The 19253-nt window shown below is 38.3% G+C and overlaps 3 protein-coding genes and 1 long non-coding RNA gene across 5 annotated transcripts; 2 read left to right on the top strand and 2 right to left on the bottom strand.

The window, feature by feature from the left end:
- Window positions 1–2700: 2700 nt before the first annotated feature.
- Window positions 2701–5227, top strand: LOC113308120. Of its 2 annotated transcripts, XR_003339507.1 has the most exons (4): window positions 2701–3787; window positions 3952–4095; window positions 4187–4468; window positions 4746–5227. It is a non-coding gene; the product is annotated as an uncharacterized LOC113308120 (long non-coding RNA). The 2 variants fall into 2 exon arrangements; XR_003339506.1 differs by having other exon boundaries at window positions 2701–4095.
- On the bottom strand, window positions 5056–6836 carry LOC113308118 (probable aldo-keto reductase 2). The gene is made up of 4 exons (XM_026556603.1): window positions 6299–6836; window positions 6033–6205; window positions 5842–5944; window positions 5056–5705 (listed from the first exon to the last, which is right to left on the bottom strand). The coding sequence occupies exons 1-4, from the start codon at window positions 6716–6718 to the stop codon at window positions 5364–5366; spliced, it is 1038 nt and encodes a 345-aa protein (XP_026412388.1). The 5' UTR covers window positions 6719–6836; the 3' UTR covers window positions 5056–5363.
- Window positions 6837–7730: 894 nt separating this feature from the next.
- On the bottom strand, window positions 7731–10121 carry LOC113308119 (protein ABHD11-like). Its single transcript, XM_026556604.1, has 5 exons — window positions 9736–10121; window positions 9414–9652; window positions 8808–8920; window positions 8370–8510; window positions 7731–8281 (listed from the first exon to the last, which is right to left on the bottom strand). The coding sequence occupies exons 1-5, from the start codon at window positions 9971–9973 to the stop codon at window positions 8029–8031; spliced, it is 984 nt and encodes a 327-aa protein (XP_026412389.1). The 5' UTR covers window positions 9974–10121; the 3' UTR covers window positions 7731–8028.
- A 1796-nt stretch (window positions 10122–11917) lies between these two features.
- Window positions 11918–12946, top strand: LOC113312563. Its single transcript, XM_026561307.1, has one exon. The coding sequence runs from the start codon at window positions 11918–11920 to the stop codon at window positions 12944–12946; it is 1029 nt and encodes a 342-aa protein (XP_026417092.1).
- Window positions 12947–19253: the final 6307 nt, after the last annotated feature.

The raw sequence follows: 19253 nt of genomic DNA, 5'->3' as shown, positions 1-19253 counted from the left end.
ACTCAAACCTATCTTTGCTATAAAGATATGTGAGTTGTTGACAAAGACTCTTATGTTTAAACTAATAAACTCATTTCTCTGGTTAGATCAAAAAACACTATTTTTACAAGGTTTTTTAAATTTAAAAATCTCAAAATTAATGACCTGAGTTTGGATAAGATTCTCCAAATATGGATACTATCATCCACATTTTGATTGCTTACTGATCCTAATTTTTCCTTATCTAATCATTATCAAAGAATTTTCTTTATTGTTAGAGTATCTAAAATTCTAGGTGACATTAATTATTTAGAAACTCAAACTCCATTGGAGATATCAATGATGCTCTAATAGAATCGTTATTCACGATGTTATTAATTAGGGAAATAAGTTGTTTTACGGAATATTAATGAATGTAATCCATTTATTGAGTCATTGTTAGACTATCAAAAGTAACGACAACAACAATGTGAGACACGTGATTACTAAAGTTAACGATTCTCACATGTAACTGATTCAATAACGCATTTACCATTGTCATAAATATTCTTAAATAAAATAGGATTTTATAACAACATTAATGAATATTCCATCTTAGTTGAATCCACGTCAGTTCCTAGTCAACTTTTGTCTTTTTTCCTTGAAATCTCATAAATGCAACGTACTCATTTGACATGGGTTGATGGCCTCTCCTTTTTTCTTACAAAAATAAAATCAATGTAAAAGACTTAGGTATTATTGATAGATCTTGACGAATATTTTAGAGGGATCAAAATGTGATTCATTGAAGAGAATTATAAAATAAATATTTGATTAAGAGCACGAAACGGATGTAGAGATTAAAATTTTAGTCTAGATGATAATTATTAACTTCAGAATGTTGATTCCTCCCGTAAGTTGTATGTATAATTAGAAATAAATTACAACGGTTTTTATTTATGTTCCAGCTGTTTAACGTGCAACTTGCCACGTGATCCATATCAATCAGGTGAAAACTGAAAAATAAATTACTCTGGAAACTAAACTAATTGTCTAGAATTTTAACTATCATATACGCCGCGATTCGAAAATTTAAAAATAGGATTTTTTAACCCCCGACAATATTAAGAAGATAGCATAATTATACGACACGCGACAAATAAAATAATTACTGCGTAACAATAGAATAACGTTCGTTAATTATCTTAAATAACAAATTATCATTATATATATAGAGGGAGGATTCACCCACACTGTTACTCTCACAGTATTTCACGCTTTGGATGCCATTCTTTTCATACATACCAAGCGATAACAAATTTGAAGAAAATATTTTGGAAACACCATTTTACAAAACTATATATACCTATCAAAATAAATGTGTAACTTTCCTAAATTACCCAATCCACAAAGTAATAATATCTTTTGGGACCTTTGGAAAGGTAAAGATACTATTATAAATGATTCTCCAATTTTCTCTATTATAAATACCCTACTTGAAAATCCATACCACTACACAAACTTACTAAAGAAGTGATAATGGTATAGAGAAAGTGAGATAAAGAAAAAGATGAAACCAAAGTTTTTGGCATGAAAGAAGAGTCATTTAGCATTAGACATTAGGATAATCTATCAACAACACCAAAAATTTATATTGTTAATTTCTTTTCCTCTTTTCTCCTTCGTTCTACTTCAATCATCTTCATACAATATACATAATCAAGTATGCATGCTATCACTTTTTAGTAGATCTTGAATAATAGTTTCATAGTTTTCATGTTTTTCCAAAGTTCTTATATTGTTTTCGATCATTTACTCTCAAATATTTTCATTTCTAACAGTTATAGTGCTATTTAACTTATTTTATTTTTTCACATTTTTCTTTACTTGTACTTATTGATCAAATTTTTATCTGTCAATTCAAAACATTTTGTACTAAGGATTTTTTTTCCATTTTTCTTTTCAGGAAAAATTGAGAATACTCAATATAAAATATATATATTCAAGAAATCGTTATTCTTGTGGGAACATGAATCACACATAAATATTTTTATATAGATAGTTAAAAGGTTTCTTGTGAATATTAATCTGCATACTACTCAGTATGTCCTTAATCTGCATACTTTGAAATCCTCGATAGTTGGTGCTCTTGTTTTATAATTGTTCATATATTGGTCAATTCAAACATTTGGGTCCAATTTCGCCAGTACACATATTTTTATCCTCCACTTTTAATATGAGGATATTATTATTTCTCAAGATTATTTATCAAGTTACTTGACGTCTCAACCTTTTTCTGATGCAGATAACGTTGTCTAATTTGAACGAACCCTATGATATAAGATGAGGTTTGCACAGTAATACAATTATGGTATGTTTAAAACCCCTTTTTTTATCACTTCCTCATTTACATAAATTATGAGACAAAATTATGTCTTCATACACGATGCGTGCCACAAGAGCCGACTTTATTAGTCTATGAAAGTCATCTTACTATTTTGTTTTGAACATGAGTAGCTTCGATTTTTATTTTGTTACTTTTTTAAGAAAATAAATTTTACTTATAAACTTTAACAAGTGACTCAAAATTCGTACATCGTTAATAAAAATGCAATAAATGAGAGATCTAAAATACATTTAGAACCCACAATTGGGGGATACTCACACAAATTGGGGTATACTCTCAGTTATTTAGGTCTGAATTATTGCTAAGGGGGTATTTATAGAGGTGATAAGATATAAATACTGCCCTTTACTAAAAAAACCTAAATTCTTTTAAATGGGTATTCCCCGTTCCTTTTTCTTTGATAATCTGCTGATAATTTGATCGAAGCTCTGGAAAATCCATGAAGATAAAGGTTTCGTCAGAAAAATCCTGAACTTGCAGCAAGGATTTTAATTTCTCTGAAATTCGGTTTACAGTGTCATCGTCGGCATTAGTATAGGTTTGAAGACAATACCGACGATGACTTTCGGTTTGGGTTTTTGTTTGAATGCAATACCGACTGAAACAGTCGGAATTGTTTGTAGGCTTAAAGCAATACCGATGGAGATTTAACAAACGTAAGAGATCGATTAGCTTGTGCTAGGGAAGATTTCAGGGATGCGTTGGGTTCGCTTAAGTTTGCTGATTAGTTACGGGACTGTATGAATTGGTGCGAGTCAAAGGAAGATACTAGAGGGATTTGTTGTGCCCGAAAAATTGTAATGCTTTTCAGTAGCTTGATATATGCAAGTGCGATTAAGAAAAAATCGTAAAAACATATATGCTTGGGGATTTGCGTGTTATTTAGTTGTTTTGCCTCTACTGATATTCATGATCCGACATATCTCCATCTTCATGATTATACTAGAGCCCGGTTTCTTGAGACTATATTCTCTGTTTTGTGTGGGAATCAACTTAATCTATGAAGCATCAAAATGTTCTTACCTGAAAGCCTGAAAGTTAAAAAAGAAACAATTTCCATCATCTTTATGTTTCTGTAATTTCTATAATTAGGTGTTAAAGACAAGGATGAAATCTGCAACAGGAAAGCAAAGGAAAATGGAACTAAAAGCAATACCGATGGAGATTTAGCAAAGGGGATACAGGATACTCAAGGTTGATTTAGACATTATCAACTTATTTTTGGATAAGGGGTTCCCCAAATTACTTCATAATGTTGTTTTTTTTTAAGTATCCCCAAATTTGTGGTGGTATCCCCCAATTGTGGGTTCTACATTTAAGGTAGAGTAGACGTGCAAAGAAAAATCTAATATTTTTTGAGAAATGGTTTTTGGAGTTCTTACCGATTGATATCTTCTTGAAGAAGTTATCAGAATGGTTATGGTAAGAAAGAACTTCATAAACAATCCCTCAAAAAACGCATAATTTTCTCGTGAATCATATGCCCTAACGATGAATGATAGCATTTTTCTTTCTATTACTTTAATTAATGGTATTTTTATATATTCTTTTATTTGTAAATATGTAATTAACTGTTTAAATTACAGCGGACAACGAGTAACTAAAAGCAAAATAAATTTTAAAAATCCAAGATGTATTCACTTGCACATGATCCATGGGCCACAAGTATTGACAGACGCAAGCGATTATGTTATGAAAGTGTTTGGAAATCGATGGACTGTGATATACCAGTAAGCAATAAAAGATGAAGCTTTCATTTTCTGATACTTTAAATTTGTTAGATTTAGTGGGTTAATCTTTTTACTTAATTTTTGATTTCAGACAACACAAATGATGGGAATAGGTTGTATGGGAAAAATGAGCATCATAGCAATATCTGATGCTGTAGCTCGACAAGAACTTATGGACTTGTATCCAGCCGAGCTTTTCAGCAAGCCCTTGAGTCGTCACGTCACATTTTGCACAGTGTTCGAGCTTTTATGGCCAAGGGCAGGCCAATATTCGTAACAATGAACGGTGTTGTTTCTGCTTGTCACCGATAACTATGGGTCTAACTTTGGCTCTGTAATCCTAATGGATTACGAGATAATGAATGGGGCACAGGTAAGCAATAAAAGATAAACTCTCATAAAATTGCTATTGTAAAGAAGAATATTTGATTTACAGTTGTTTACTTGGATGGTACAGTAACTTGTGAATTTAAATCACAATGGTTGCACTGGTTTTGCATACTTGTTTTCCAAAATGATAATACCGTAAACCATGCGTTTGAAATTATTGACTGTTGATGACTGATTTGCACTACTAGCTAGGTGAACTGACAAAGATTATTAATCTAGTACTTTAATTTGTTACATTTTGACATCATTTTTTATCTCAGGCCACACAAATGACAGGAATATGTGGTATGGGAATTTTATTGTTGATCTCAGGCAACACAAGTGACAGCAATATGTGGTATGGGAATTACGAGTGTGCATCACAAGTGACAGGAATATGTGGTATGGAAATTACGAGTGTTCATCTTGATAGTCGCAGAGGTATCGGATGAGGAAGCTCGAGAAGAATTTATGAACTTGGGTCTATACTACCATCTCAAAGAAACCGAGAAGTTCAACAATTTGCACAATGTTTGAGTCCTTACGGCCAGAGTATATGCCGATATTTATCACCATAAGTCTAGATGATCAGTGAGAACTGAGAAGCAATGTAGACTTGTTTCCACTGATTAGAGTGAAACTATGCAAGGCTGTTACAAAGGAGGTTTAATGGATCAATAGAGTGTGATACATGGCACTGTTGCTTCCCCGTTACAATGTTATCATTATGTTCCAAACAAGTTTCAATTTTTAAATTACACAACGACCATGGCAAATCAAACAAAACCAGTGCACCATCTAGATAACTCTTATTACTCATGCATAATGCAGGTTTGATGGACTGAAACTTAGAGCAGGGAAGCTCATACAAAACAGATGCATACCGAGAAACAAAAAGTTTAATCTTTTTTCCAAGAGGACAGACTAGGAGTATCTGTATATTTCCAGGTTGAACCCATTCCATCATACCTGTCACCCTTTACGGAATCTTCGTTGGAAGCCAGAGATTCAAGTTCTGCCAATTCTGATTCTGTCAGTTTCACTGAGAGAGCACCTATATTCTGATTGAGGTTCTCAATCTTGGTCGTGCCTGGTATTGGACAAACATCGATTCCTTGATGATGTACCCATGCCAATGCAAGTTGGGATGGGGTGCATCCTTTCTTTAGAGCCATTTTGTTAACTTGTTCAAAAATATGTTTGTTGTGCTCAAGATTCTCTGCTTGAAACCTAGGTAGACTCTGCAGAAATACAACACATTTCAAGGTCGTGAGAAAAATCGGACACAGCCGAATGTCAGAATATATACTCTCAAACATGATCAGATATCTCTAACCCAACTCAATGTCCTAAGTCGGAGCATATAAGATTATATACCTTTCTGAAGTCGTTATCGGCTAGGCTGTCTACTAACTTTGCCCCAGACGAAAAGAAGCCTCTTCCCAAAGGGCTGTATGGAACAATTCCAATTCCTAGTTCTCTGTATGGCATTCAGATCAAAATTGAGTTTTACAAATAAACAAACACTTCAATATTAGTAAATGCAGACGAAGATAGATAAATCTCACCTACAAGTAGGAAGAATGTCTTCCTCTACATCTCTAGTCCACAATGACCATTCTAACTGAACTGCTGTTATTGGATGAACAGCATGTGCTCTCCTAATGGTTGAAGCCGACGCCTCCGACAGCCCTATGTATTTGATCTTCCCCTCTTCAACGAGCTTTTTGAGTTCCCCAATCTTTAAAGAGATGAAATGAAAAACAAAGTTGTGAACATACAAGTTAACAAGACAAATGAAAAAAATAATAAGGTGGTTGTAGAGAAAACATACTGTGACTTCAATGGGGACTTTGGTATCAATTCTGTGTTGATAATAAAGATCAATACAATCAACTTGAAGTCTCTTGAGACTAGCTTCACAACAAGCTCTAACATATTCAGGATCCCCACGAATCGACATACCCCCATCTCCAAAGCTAACAGCAAATTTGGTAGCTAATTGAACTCTGTCTCTCTTACCCACAAGTGCTTTGCCAAGTAAAATTTCATTAGTAAACGGACCATACATATCTGATGTATCCAAGAATGTAATACCCTTTTCAATGGCGTGATGGATTAGAGCTATCATATCGGATTCAGGCTTTGGAGGACCATAGAAAGCTGACATGCCCATACACCCAAGTCCTTGTTTTGATACTTCAAGACCTTGTGAACCCAATTTCATCTTCCCAACTACAAATTCACCTTCCATTTTTTTCTGTTTTCTATTTTTCTTAAGTTTCTTCTATATTCTAATTTCTTTACTCCCCTGCTTCTAAAATTCTATTTTTATAGATACTCATCTCTTTGAAACTTGGTGAGGACAACGTCATCAACGACGTTAGAATTAACAAAAGAAATTCCACCAAACACAAGGAAAATGCACGAGTCTAGAACTTATTGTTGGGTGGAAACCTTTCTTTTCTAGAAGAAAAAATTCTAATAATTGCGGGCCATGGGGAGTCAAAATGCACGGACAAGAACGGTGGGTTGTCGGCCATGAAAAAGAACCTCAATCACAGCCACATACTGAAACGGGTAATGACAAACACGTCTTTCTAGGTAAACGATGGACCGACTCACCGAACGAATCAAAGGATCTCTATTCCATGAGACAGGAAGAGGAGGATCCACTTTTCTTCCCATAAAGCCCACTAGCCATTTTATGTGTAAACAAAAAACATTCAGGAATTCGTCCAATTCTTTTTCGAGTTCAGCTATCATTTCCGGTGCGATTGATTCTTGTTTTGAAGGTCTTCAAACTGACGTTGCCTTCAACCTTAGCTTTAATGGCTTTGACACTAAGCTCAAAAACTCTATCACCGCACGCCATAAGCTAGGGACCAAGCTCAAAAAGTTCTCTCAACAACATGAACCACACGACATATGCCACCACCAATCCTGCCCAGTTTTCTTTTACAAATTCCAGTATCGACTAAATAATCAATGACATTGATTTCCTGGGCGTTTAAAGAAAGCTATACCCAAGCCAACAACTGAAACCAGTACTTCAAATGTTTCAAAAAAAAAAAAAAAAGAACAATAGGCAACCCCTGTTTAATGAAACCCTTGATTTTCTTCTGATTGAAAAAAAAAACAGTACGTTACTATAAGAAGCCTGCGAGGACACTGAGGAGAATATCATATATCTAGCTTGTCCTTCAAGACCTCAAACTGAAAAAATGAATATCCACCCAAGTAAAAACATAGGAAGTAGAATACAATGGTAATGCAATTTTGAACATATTTCCTATTTGGATCCAGTTTGTTGAAAATATACCACTGTAATTCCTTTACAGATAGAATATAGTTTAGATGATACAAGACATCAAAATTCTGAATTGTAACTACTAACGAGTAAGTGGTCTAACGGAAACAAATTCATAAAACTTCTAACTGGGTCCCCATATAATATAATATGGCAGAAGGAAGATTCTAAGCAATTTTCCTCAAACTGCCCAGGGAGAATCGAGAATACAACCTTTTATTGTATAAACTTCTTACCGGAGTTTATGGTGTGTTTCATGGAGTAGATACAATATTTGGAGCAACAATGTCGAGCAGCCCTTTGGGATTGTCGACATGAACCCAATGCCCTGACTTTGGTAGAAGATGAACTGAAACCTTTCCTTCGGATTCTTTCCTTGTCCTGGAGGCAAGACTTTCAAGCCGATTAACCACACTTGGAGACCACCTGTCACTGTTCTCTGCCTGAACTATGGCAATATGTAGTCCATCAGGTGGGTTCTCCAACAAAGACCAATAGCTCCTCTCCCTACAAATTCAATCATGCTCGCAGACCTTCAGAATAAAGCACGAATGGAAGCTAATTCCAGCAGATTAATGAAGATAATCAGCTATACCTGTATGAATTGAACATATCAACAGCACCTTGGAGATCAAAAGCCCATGTTTCATGGTCCCCCGATTTCTTAAGGTTGCTTCCAATCCACTGCGAAAGTGATTTGGAGAACCCAAGCTCCATCATGTGATCTACAAGCCACCTGAGGTTTAGAAACATAATATGACATGTCAGATAGTTGATCTACTAATGTCAATACTCTTACTAACGTGTGATCTTCCGCAAGAGAAGAAAACACATCCAAATGTTGTTCACTGGCAGTTCACAAACTCCAAAACGTATCCGCCTTTACACTGGATCCATATATAGGGTAGTGTAGTTGAATGTATCTATCATAAGTTATGATAGAAGCTAGTTATTATTAAGTTCGCAATTGAACACTTGAAAACTGTAGCCTACCATGCATAAATACAGAAAAATGAAGGGGAGTAACTCTTACTTCCTTGATGGGATTTCGGAGGGTAAACTTTGTAAGGTCTGTAAAACCTTCTCAACTTCTCCATCACTCTCCTCAGGATTTACTTCTCCAGGAACAGAATCCAGTACCCAAAGCTGTTCTGCATCAAGGAAGAGTAGAAAACTTTGTTACATGGGAGGATGGACATACTAAGCTTACATACAAAAAATAAATGGAAGTACAGATTTCAAAAAAGGTTCTGTTCAGCTAGAATCCATGATCGTTTATTATGAGGATACAATTCGTCATTCTCACACCATCCACTTCCCATATCGTATTTGAATGGAACAGTTCGAAAAGTGGTTACCAAGAATCATTGAACCATTATCACCAGAATGCTTTAGACTATCAGGAAATTTACAACTCTGTTAGGCTTCTTGTTAAAAGCCAAGAAACCACACCATTAATATTGACTCACAAATGGTATAAATGTTTGTTTCTAAAGATTGACACATATCCAATAGTGTTCAAGTGTGACGAATTAAACGAATTTTCACCTACCAACATACACTCATGCTAAGCAGTAAGCATGAACAATTTAACCTAACAACAGCCACTGAAACACAAGTGGAACATGAAAGAAATTACCTGTTTAGGCAAAGTAGCAGATCCACCATAATCCCCACGAGCACAGCTCTCAGCATACTGTAACGCAACTTTTCCACCCATGGAATGACCAATAACAACATCAGGCCAATCCCAACCCTCAGACTTAACCAAATTAGCCAAATCATTTGCAGCATTTACAAGATCATTCGGCGGTTCAAGACCTTTAATTTCAGCTGATCTCCCATGGTTCCTCATATCCACAAGAACCATCCTCCAATCTATAAAAATTTCAATACGATAAATAAAAATCTCAATTGCAAAAAAAAAAAAAAAAAAAACAATTAATCAAAATTAGGATTACCAGATGAATAGGAATTCTTTTCCAGAGAAGAAACAAGGGTCTTAGAGAAAGATCTCCAGTTCCTGGCAGATCCTAAGAGTCCATGAAGAACAAAAGCTGTTGATTTGTAGGGTTTGTCGTTGTTAGCTCGAACCTCTTCATATGCTAAGGTTTGTAATGATCGAGACTTTTGTTTAAACCCTAGAAATGGTGTTGCATTTAGATATCTAGAGAAGAAGAGGAATCGAGGGTTTCTCATTGAGGAGCTGTTTATGAGTTTTTCGGGGAAAAAATGTTTTTGAAGGAGAGACCAGAGGAAACTTTAAAAGGTTGCTGAACAAAGTTCTCTTCTCTATAATGCGGATTTAACTGTAATTATGCTCAAAATCCATCGCGCTACATGACCAGCGCCTTGACAGAGAATGAAGCTAATCTAACTCTCTGGGTTTTTTTTCTCTCTCTTGGTCAAGTTGGCCGTTGCGTTGACAAAAGTCAAGATCATCAAAAACACTGCGTATTCTCTTCGATTTGGTCTGTTCTGTGAAGAATTCCTGGGATTTTCACCCATTGTTTACGATTGTAATCGTAATCTCCTCTTTTTCCTCCCAAAATTCTTACAGGAATCCACTAAGTTCGAATCCCTGAGTCCCTTTTGAGTTAATTTTGAGTTTAATAATCAACAATCGCTCAGCTGCACCCAATTGAGATCACCCACCTCATCGCGTCTCTCTCTTTCTCTCATCTGTATTATCCATTCCAATGAAGCGCCACCCACCTCCCTCATCACCCAATGCATGGCCGCCTACTCAAAGTGCAACACAATCATCACCTCCACCACGCGAGCCTGCAAGACCTGCAATCTCAACCCAGATACCGAAAACAACTCAAGTCCCAAGACCATCCGTTCAAACCAAAGTGAGTATTTCTACAGATTCTTCTATACCCTCTTCTCCTCAAACCAAATGCTACACCGAACCACCAACTTTTCCAAACCCTGCTTCAATCCCCAACCCTTCTGAGACTCAAAAACAAAAAGGAAAAAAAATCAAACGCCTTTTGTACCAAAAGAGGAACAGAACGAAGAAGAGAATCGAGTACAAAATCCAAACGAAAAGGTTAACCCTTTAGAGGAAAAGAAAAAACTAAACAATAACAATCATCACCCTGGAAAAGTTCCCATAACTCACCACTACCCATCACACATCAGGAAAAAAGAAGAAACATCTCTTTTTCAACTCACTGCTAGGATGGAAGCTCTCATGCAAGAACATAAAGGAAGAAGTATAGCTGTTACAGTACTTGCAGGACAGATATCATTCTCCGGTCTCAAACAGGCAGTCACGAAACACTGGAGCACAATGAAGATTAAAAAGTTTTGAACGTGGCCTAATACGGACAACAAGATCATCCACTGCACTTTTGAACATGCAAGAGAAAAAACACAACTCTTACGAACCAAAACTTGGATAATGTCCAATCATGTTGTTCTCATTGAAGACTGGAGCACGTAACTCAAAAACCCTGCAGATTGTTTTAAAACTGCAATTTTCTGGATTCATCTCTTAGGGCTACCAACATACTTCGAGGACGATCCTACCGTGAAAGAACTGCTCAGTGACACCGGAGAAGTGTTAGAAGTGGACCTTGACTACAAACCGGTAAGAGGCAGAGTAGAGATGACACTATCTGAACCGTTCATGCCAGGTATACTCTTAAACGATACTGCTAGAACATGGGTACAGTTTGCTTATGAACACCTACCTACATTCTGTTACCGCTGTGGCCTCATTGGACATATCTCTGATGAATGTCATGTATTCATTAACACTGAACATGCTCTTCAAGATACGGACCACCCTCTCTTCCCTTATCACCGCCTTAGCAGCAAGATGAGAGCGGTCAAACCAAGGCCGCAATATTCATACCTTACTACAACCTCGGCAAACCCAGGTTCAGGATCTTCTTCAACCACCCCAACCTCAAAACAACACTTCCATCCCAAGCCTACACCCCACCACCATACCAGCCAAGATCCTTGCATCAACAAACATCACCGCCAACACCCCAACCACCACCTTCTCCAACCACAACCGCACAGGAAAAAACCGTTTCAAAGCCGATCCCGATCCGACTAACTACACCAACAGTGCAACAAAGTTTTACATGGCCCCAACGCCCCCAAATCTTGCTGCAACAACGGCTAATGGGTGTCAGAGGTACATCCTTATCTGACAGCGGAAAACATGCAAATTCGTCTACTGACAGACGAAACTATGATGATACACTGTTAAAGCTGCACAAAGGCACAGGTATGCAGAATTTTGGATCCGGGTTCAGTTCAGGTTTTAAGATTTTTGGTGTAGGGTCAAACACTAGCTCGGAAATAGGATCCGGGTCTGGACAAACCTCTGGCTCAGATAACATACCAAACCCTATTTCCGTAGGTCCGATCCACTTTGGTATACCCGTACCCGGATCCAATGAGATATATAGAGAAGACAGACTAAAGCTTGCTAAGCGTATGACCCAGAGCCCACAATGCAATGCACCATACCAAAACCCCAGTGAAACTCGCCACAGGGCCCACCAACAATCTCATCAGCCAAGCTCTGACACCCATACAAACCTGCTGCATAATTACTTTATCCCTCTGTATGCTCAGACATTGAGCAATGCACTTGACGTCCCGCACACAATTGTCAGCATGGTTATCACTAAAGTAAATGAGGTCCCTCCTGCGAAAGTTACACACAACCAAATACAAGTACCAGAGCCAGCACCAGAACCTCAACCACCTCAACCATCTCAACCTTCTGAACCATCTCCTCAGCTGCATACATATAAGAGAAGAGAGCAACACCCAAGAAAAGTACTACCAAAACATCTCAATCTCCCATCGACACCTGACTTTGCAGCGCCTCCCCCACCACCAAAGGCAAGGAAGTTCCTCTCACTTACTACATTACAACCAGAATCCACAAGGTCTTTCACACCTCAATATGAAGTTCTAACGACCAGAAGTAGAAAAGAAGCAGCAACAACAACAACACAACAACATAGCAACTCTGAGGACAAAGGAAAGAAGCCTTCAGGACAGCAAGAAGGAACTAGGAAACAACAACCAACTTCACCGGCTTGGCAACTATATCTGGAAGACGAAGAGACTGATGTTGAAGACGCTAGCAGCAGCAAGCGAGCTTCTGGCAAGAGCCAGAGCTCGCACCAGAAATGAGTTACATTTCCTGGAACTGTCGAGGGATGCATGATTCCTTGACAGTCCAAAAACTTTGTGAATTCAATAGGATTCACAAACTTAGTTTACTTTTTTTGTCTGAAACTCTTTATGATGCTATGTTTATGTCGACTTTGAAGTCTAGGATAGGTTTAGATGATTGTTTTGCCATCTCTTGTAATGGACGAAAAGGTGGATTTTGCCTGATGTGGTCGAATCACCTACAAGTCCAGATTATCCTAGATAATCAAAGTGTAAGCCATGCGTATATCACTCCCCAAGCACCACATCAACCTTGGTTTTTCACAGGGATATATGGCCCTATTAGGAAATAATATATGAAGTCTATATTTAGGAGATATGCACATTAAGTTGTGAGAGTTATATTAGGAAAGTGTCTATGTTTAGAGTTTGATCTTATTTAGGAAAGTACCTTGAGTGATCGTCAAGTTTGTGAACAATATAAATAGGCTGTTAAGCCATAAGAATGATATACCAAGAATTATTATCAATGTAGACGTTCAATGCTTCCGCGTTTATGCTCTCCTCTCTCTTGCTCGATCCTTAACATGGTATCAGAGTGAGGTGAGAGGAAGAGAGAGGAGATGAAGAAAGGTTTAAAGAAGTTAGAAGAGTTTTTCCGTTTAGGGTTTAGGTTAAAAAAAAAAAAAAAAAGGTTTGCTGCTGCAGTGTTGAAGAATGCAGCTGGTTGGCTTGGGTAAAGGCTGTTGCGTATTGTTTGATGTCCAGAGATAACACATGGAGACATGTTTGCTGAGGTTAGAAGAGAAGATAAGGTCGCAGTTCTGATGGTGTGATGGAAAGAAGGCGCAAGTCTTAGGTCTATGTCCGTGACGTGTTGGATTGGAAGCCAAGGTTTGGTCGCTGTTAGACAATGATGGATGCAATCTATTTTTGGTAAGGGTTCGGAGAAAAGAAGGTGAATGTGGTTCTGAAGTTTAGAGCAAACTGGTGATGACTAATAAGGGTTTCTGAAACCAAGTTGTCTGTCAGGTTCAGGCGAACTATAAACACGAGATAAAAGGGTGTTGTCTATCATCGGTTAGGACCTGAAGTATGTGAAGAAAAGATGGGTTTAACGAAAACTGAGATTCAGAGAGATTCCGGAGCTCATGATGGAGGTTGCTGCCATTACCATGTAAATCTGGAGATGGGTTGATGGATAGCTGAAGGAGAAGAATGTTTTTCCATGGAGGAGGTGATGTTGTTCATCGTGATCGGAAGAGGTCATGACTATCGGTGATGGGGTTAATCGTGGGGTGATGTTTTGGCTCAAGAGTTTGCTGCTCCATTAACGACCGATTGAACCTAGGATGGTCGAGATAATTTAAAAAAAAAAAAAAGAATTGCTGATTGAAAGTGCAAACCTGGGAAGATGGACCACGAGTGTGTGGTCAAGAGAGAGTTCTGTCCAAGCGGAAAAAAAAAAGAAAAAAAATCAACAACGAAATAGAGTGAAGTGGTATTTAAGAGGAAGTTCGCATTGGATATAGAGACGTGAGTTAGTACCAGAGTTATATGTGTAAGAAAACAACACGAAGAAGGCTTACTGGTGCTGTTCGAATTGAAAACGAAGAAGAGGATTAATGTATCCATGGTCAGATGTTGGTGATTAAGAAGAGATGATGTTAATGGAGATATGGAGATTAAAGAGGTGTTCGACAAACAACCAATGGTGCTGTCACTGGCATCGGTATCCAGTCATGGATGGAATTGAGGTTAAGATTCTTGATTGAGGACTGATGGGTTCTGCTGGTTGACGGGAAAAGTAAAAAAAAAAAGAAAAAACTATTGTTGTCATTATGACAATAACCTTGAGACCGAGAAGAACACGTGAGAAGAAGAGAAGATGTTTGTTCAAATGCAAGAATGATCAGAGAAACACAAGTGTGACAATTATGTCTCAATGTTGCAAATCTGTTACGAATTCATTAGTGTGGAAAATCTGAATAGCGTGGTAAATTTGTAACAGCAATATAACAAGAAGAATAGTTAGAGCTTGACGAAATGAAAGATTGTCAGAGAATCTTAAAAAGAAAAGAAGTGTGACGGTTTTCGCAACAAAAGCGTGACTGGAACAAGAGAAGAAGAAACAACAAGGTTGTGAAAAAAAAAAGCAAACCAATCACCAAGAGGTAATGAGAAAAAGAACAACAATAGTAGGTTAAAATCCTATGAGTTGTCGAGAGAGTACAAAAAGTATTCTATTGAAGAAACCAAGAGTACAAGAAGTATTCTACCGAAGAAATCGAAGAGGACCGTAATGTCCTAAAACTTCCGAAGATGGGACCGTAATGTCCTTAAACTTCCATTGGGACCATAATGTCCTTAAACTTCCGAAGGGGACCGTAATTTCCTTAAACTACGAAGAGGACCGCAATGTCCTTAAACTACGAAGAAGATTGGACCGTAATGTTTTTAAACTACCAAGGGGACCGTAATGTCCTAAAACTACAAAGATGGGACCGTAATGTCCTTAAACTACAAAGAGGACCGAAATGTCCTTAAACTACGAAGAAAATGGGACCGAAATGTCCTTAAACTTGCATTAGGACCGAAATGTCCTTAAACTATGAAGGGGACCGAAACGTCCTAAAACTACGATCTGAAGATTTTTTTTCCGCAAAAGTGTTTAAAAAAAAACTGAAGTTAAATTTCTTTTATCCAAGATGGACATTCGTGATCTACATGCTCCATCTTGAGGGAGGGTATTAGGAAATAATATATGAAGTCTATATTTAGGAGATATGCACATTAAGTTGTGAGAGTTATATTAGGAAAGTGTCTATGTTTAGAGTTTGATCTTAGTTAGGAAAGTACCTTGAGTGATCGTCAAGTTTGTGAACAATATAAATAGGTTGTTAAGCCATAAGAATGATATACCAAGAATTATTATCAATGTAGAAGTTCAATGCTTCCGCGTTTATGCTCTCCTCTCTCTTGCTCGATCCTTAACAGGCCCTCCTCATCCTCAAGCGAGATGGGATTTCTGGAGAGACTTCAACACCATCGTACCGCATCACAACCTTCCATGACTATTAATGGGAGACTTCAATGAGGTGTTATGTGAAGATGGAAAAAAAGGAGGCAGACCAGTCACCCTTGATCAGGCAAAACTACTCAAAGAGTTGATCAACACTAATGGCCTTATCGACTTAGGGTACTCTGGCATACCCTATACGTGGTCAAACAAATAACACGGAGAAGATCATATCCTGGAACGTCTTGACCGGGGATTTAACAACCAACAATGGCTCCAAATTCACCCTCATGCTATGATACACCATCTCCCCAGAATTGCATCGGATCACGCACCCATTCTACTTAAAGAGAGAGCCATTCCGAGACCACCCCGTAAAACTTTCCGCATCGAGCATCTTTGGCTACTCCACCCCCATATCCCTGAGATTGTATCCTCTGCATGGAATCAATGCTCCAGTCCTTCACCTCCGACAAACTTACTCATCAGGATTGATAACACTGCCAAAACCATACAGTTGTGGAATAAAAGTACGTTTGGCCATTTACCAAGTCTGATAAAGGAAGCAGAGCATATGATCCAAATGGCGCAAGCCCATTGTGCAGTTGCTACAGGCCCGACACTTACATACTGGATACAACAGGAACAACATGCTAGAGATACCCATCTCACACTCATACATGGTCAAGAAATCTATTGGAAACAACGATCAAGAGTCCAGTGGATACGGGAAGGCGATATGAATACCACCTTCTTCCACACGCAGGCGACTATCCATAGGCATATGAACTTTATCAGACAAATCCAAGCGGCTGATGGGCGTTGGATAGACTCACCAAGAGCAATGGGCCAAATTTTCGTCAACCACTTCACAGATCAATACTGTACCCCAGATATAGTAATTGATATGAGTCTTTTCGGCTGCATTCACCTAAGGTTAACGCAAGCCCATATGGAAAGGCTCACAGTAAATGTGTCTACATCGTAAATCAAAGAGGCCCTGGATTCCATCGGAGAAGATAAGGCTCCGGGCCCAGACGGATTCACAAGTAAGTTTTTCAGTTTTCTCTGGGAAACCATAGGCCCACAAATTGTTAATATGGTCCGTCATTTCTTCCAGCAAAACTACCTACAAGACCCAATAAATCACACCCATATCACCCTCATTCCAAAAATTCAAAACCCATATCACCCTTCCTACTTCCGCCCAATTGGGCTTTGTAATGTAGTCTACAAAATCATCTCAAAAATACTGGTAAACGTCTGCGGCCAATCCTGGAGTTCATCATAAGCCCATTTCTGAGTGCTTTCATACCTAAACGCTCCATACATGACAATATTGCAATTGCGGCTGAATTATTCCACGTGATAAGAACAACACCACCAGCTAAACACCCAAAAATTGCATCAAAGTTGGATATACACAAGGATTATGATTCACTAGACTGGAAATTCATCGAACAGGCTTTGAGGAAACTTGGATTCCCATACAACTTTATAAAATGGGTAATGACGTGCATCACCACGGTGACATATTCGATCAAAGTTAACAGAGTAGCATATGGACACATCCAACCAACAAGGGGCATACGCCAAGGAGATCCACTATCACCTTATATTTGCATCCTCTGTGCAGAAATCTTGTCCACTAATCTGGAGCAGTTGCAACAAGAGAGAAAAATTAAAGGACTGAAACCATCGGCAAAAGGTAACCCCATTCATCATTTACTATATGCTGATGACCTACTCATCTCTTGTATTGCGGAACCACAAACGTGCGTATACATCAAGGAGGTACTTCATCGATACTCGTCATCGGCATGCCAACTTATCAACAAGGATAAGTCACAAGTTATACATCACCAAAGACTGATACCAGAAGAGGTGCAGGCACTGGAAAGTTTGTTTGAAATACCAACAACGTCAGAACCACCGATGTACCTTGGAATACGATTCAAAAATGGTAGAGATACAACCAATATGTTCACGGATTTACTCAACCGCATGGAACACAAAGCTAGAGGATGGATCACCAAGTGTGTAAATCAAGCAGGCATATTATTGTTAATCAAAACGTCTCTCCAGCCAACAACAAACCATCTAATGCAAACACAACTACTTCCGGCCAACGTCCACGAGAAAATGGACCAAACTATGAGGAATTTTTTCTGGGCCATAACAAGCATGAAAGGAAACTACACCCGATCGGTTGGAAGAGACTAGCTAAACCAAAATACTTAGGTGGTACAGGCATCCGACCGAGCAAGCAACACAATCAAGCTCTACTGATGAAGAAGGTTTGGCAAGTACACGGAGATGATAAATCAATTTGGGCCACCATGAGCAGAACCAAATACCTAAAAGTCCACAAGTTACTATCAGGGCCCATACAAAAACCAAAACCATCGGCGAGCCCTCTTTGGAAGAATTTAACTAATCAAGCTTATTTTTTGCAGGAAAACAGTTTCTCAAAAATTGAGAATGGCCAAAATACATCAATCTTACAGAATTGGATACCACACCAAACCACCCAGCTCATCCACCCACCATATCCACACATCCAGGTATCCACCTTCATAGACAATGAAACCAATACCTGGAATCTTCACCTACTTCACGACATGTTCGACACCAACATAGTACAACACATCAGCAACATTCACTTACCACAAAATCCAGTTTAAGACACCATCATTTGCCACACTCAAAAAATGGAGAATACACTTGCAAATCGGGGTACAACCTTCTCATCAACCAGCAGCAAACCAAGCCCAATAGCAACCAAAACACCCTACCAAACCAAATACCCAACCAAAACCAAATCCCGACAACAACCAATTCCACGCCACAACACTCCACACCGAACACTAATACCACTACACCATACACCAGAATCAACCCAACATTTTTCAATACCATTTGGAAACTAAATTGTCCACCAAAAATCAGGCTTTTCATATGGAAAGCTATTCTTGAAGGACTTCCGACCTTCAATACCCTAGCACAGAGACACATCACCAATACCAGCACTTGTCCCCAATGCAACACCGTACCGGAAACAACAACACATATTCTTTTCCAATGCGATGTAGCTTTACAAGTGTGGAAACTAATCACGGACCAGCATCATCAACCAAACACCAAAAACCCTACAAACCAAACGAACAACCCAAGAAACCAAAAACCCACTTCAATCCAAACAACAATAGGCGACAACATCCCACATTCAACAAAGACCATTTACGGCTTTACAATGTGGCACCTATGGTTAGCTAGAAATCAAGCAGTCTATCAACCACAAACTCA

The sequence above is a fragment of the Papaver somniferum genome, chromosome 9, assembly GCF_003573695.1.
Source record: "Papaver somniferum cultivar HN1 chromosome 9, ASM357369v1, whole genome shotgun sequence".
Taxonomy (NCBI): domain Eukaryota; kingdom Viridiplantae; phylum Streptophyta; class Magnoliopsida; order Ranunculales; family Papaveraceae; genus Papaver; species Papaver somniferum.
Note: the sequence above shows the minus strand (reverse complement) of the source record. Positions and strands in the feature narration are given on the sequence as shown.

What these genes read in the sequence shown, in the direction of transcription:
- LOC113308118 (XM_026556603.1), bottom strand. Translation starts at nt 6,718, where the DNA reads ATGGAAGGTGAATTTGTAGTTGGGAAGATGAAATTGGGTTCACAAGGT. An exon ending in GACATTCTTCCTACTTGTAG is followed by an intron (nt 5,945 to 6,032) that starts GTGAGATTTATC and finishes AATGCCATACAG; the next exon opens with AGAACTAGGAATTGGAATTG. An exon ending in CCGATAACGACTTCAGAAAG is followed by an intron (nt 5,706 to 5,841) that starts GTATATAATCTT and finishes GTATTTCTGCAG; the next exon opens with AGTCTACCTAGGTTTCAAGC.
- LOC113308119 (XM_026556604.1), bottom strand. Translation starts at nt 9,973, where the DNA reads ATGAGAAACCCTCGATTCCTCTTCTTCTCTAGATATCTAAATGCAACA. An exon ending in CTGCTACTTTGCCTAAACAG is followed by an intron (nt 8,921 to 9,413) that starts GTAATTTCTTTC and finishes GATGCAGAACAG; the next exon opens with CTTTGGGTACTGGATTCTGT. An exon ending in TCCGAAATCCCATCAAGGAA is followed by an intron (nt 8,511 to 8,807) that starts GTAAGAGTTACT and finishes TCTAAACCTCAG; the next exon opens with GTGGCTTGTAGATCACATGA.
- LOC113312563 (XM_026561307.1), top strand. Translation starts at nt 11,918, where the DNA reads ATGGGTGTCAGAGGTACATCCTTATCTGACAGCGGAAAACATGCAAAT.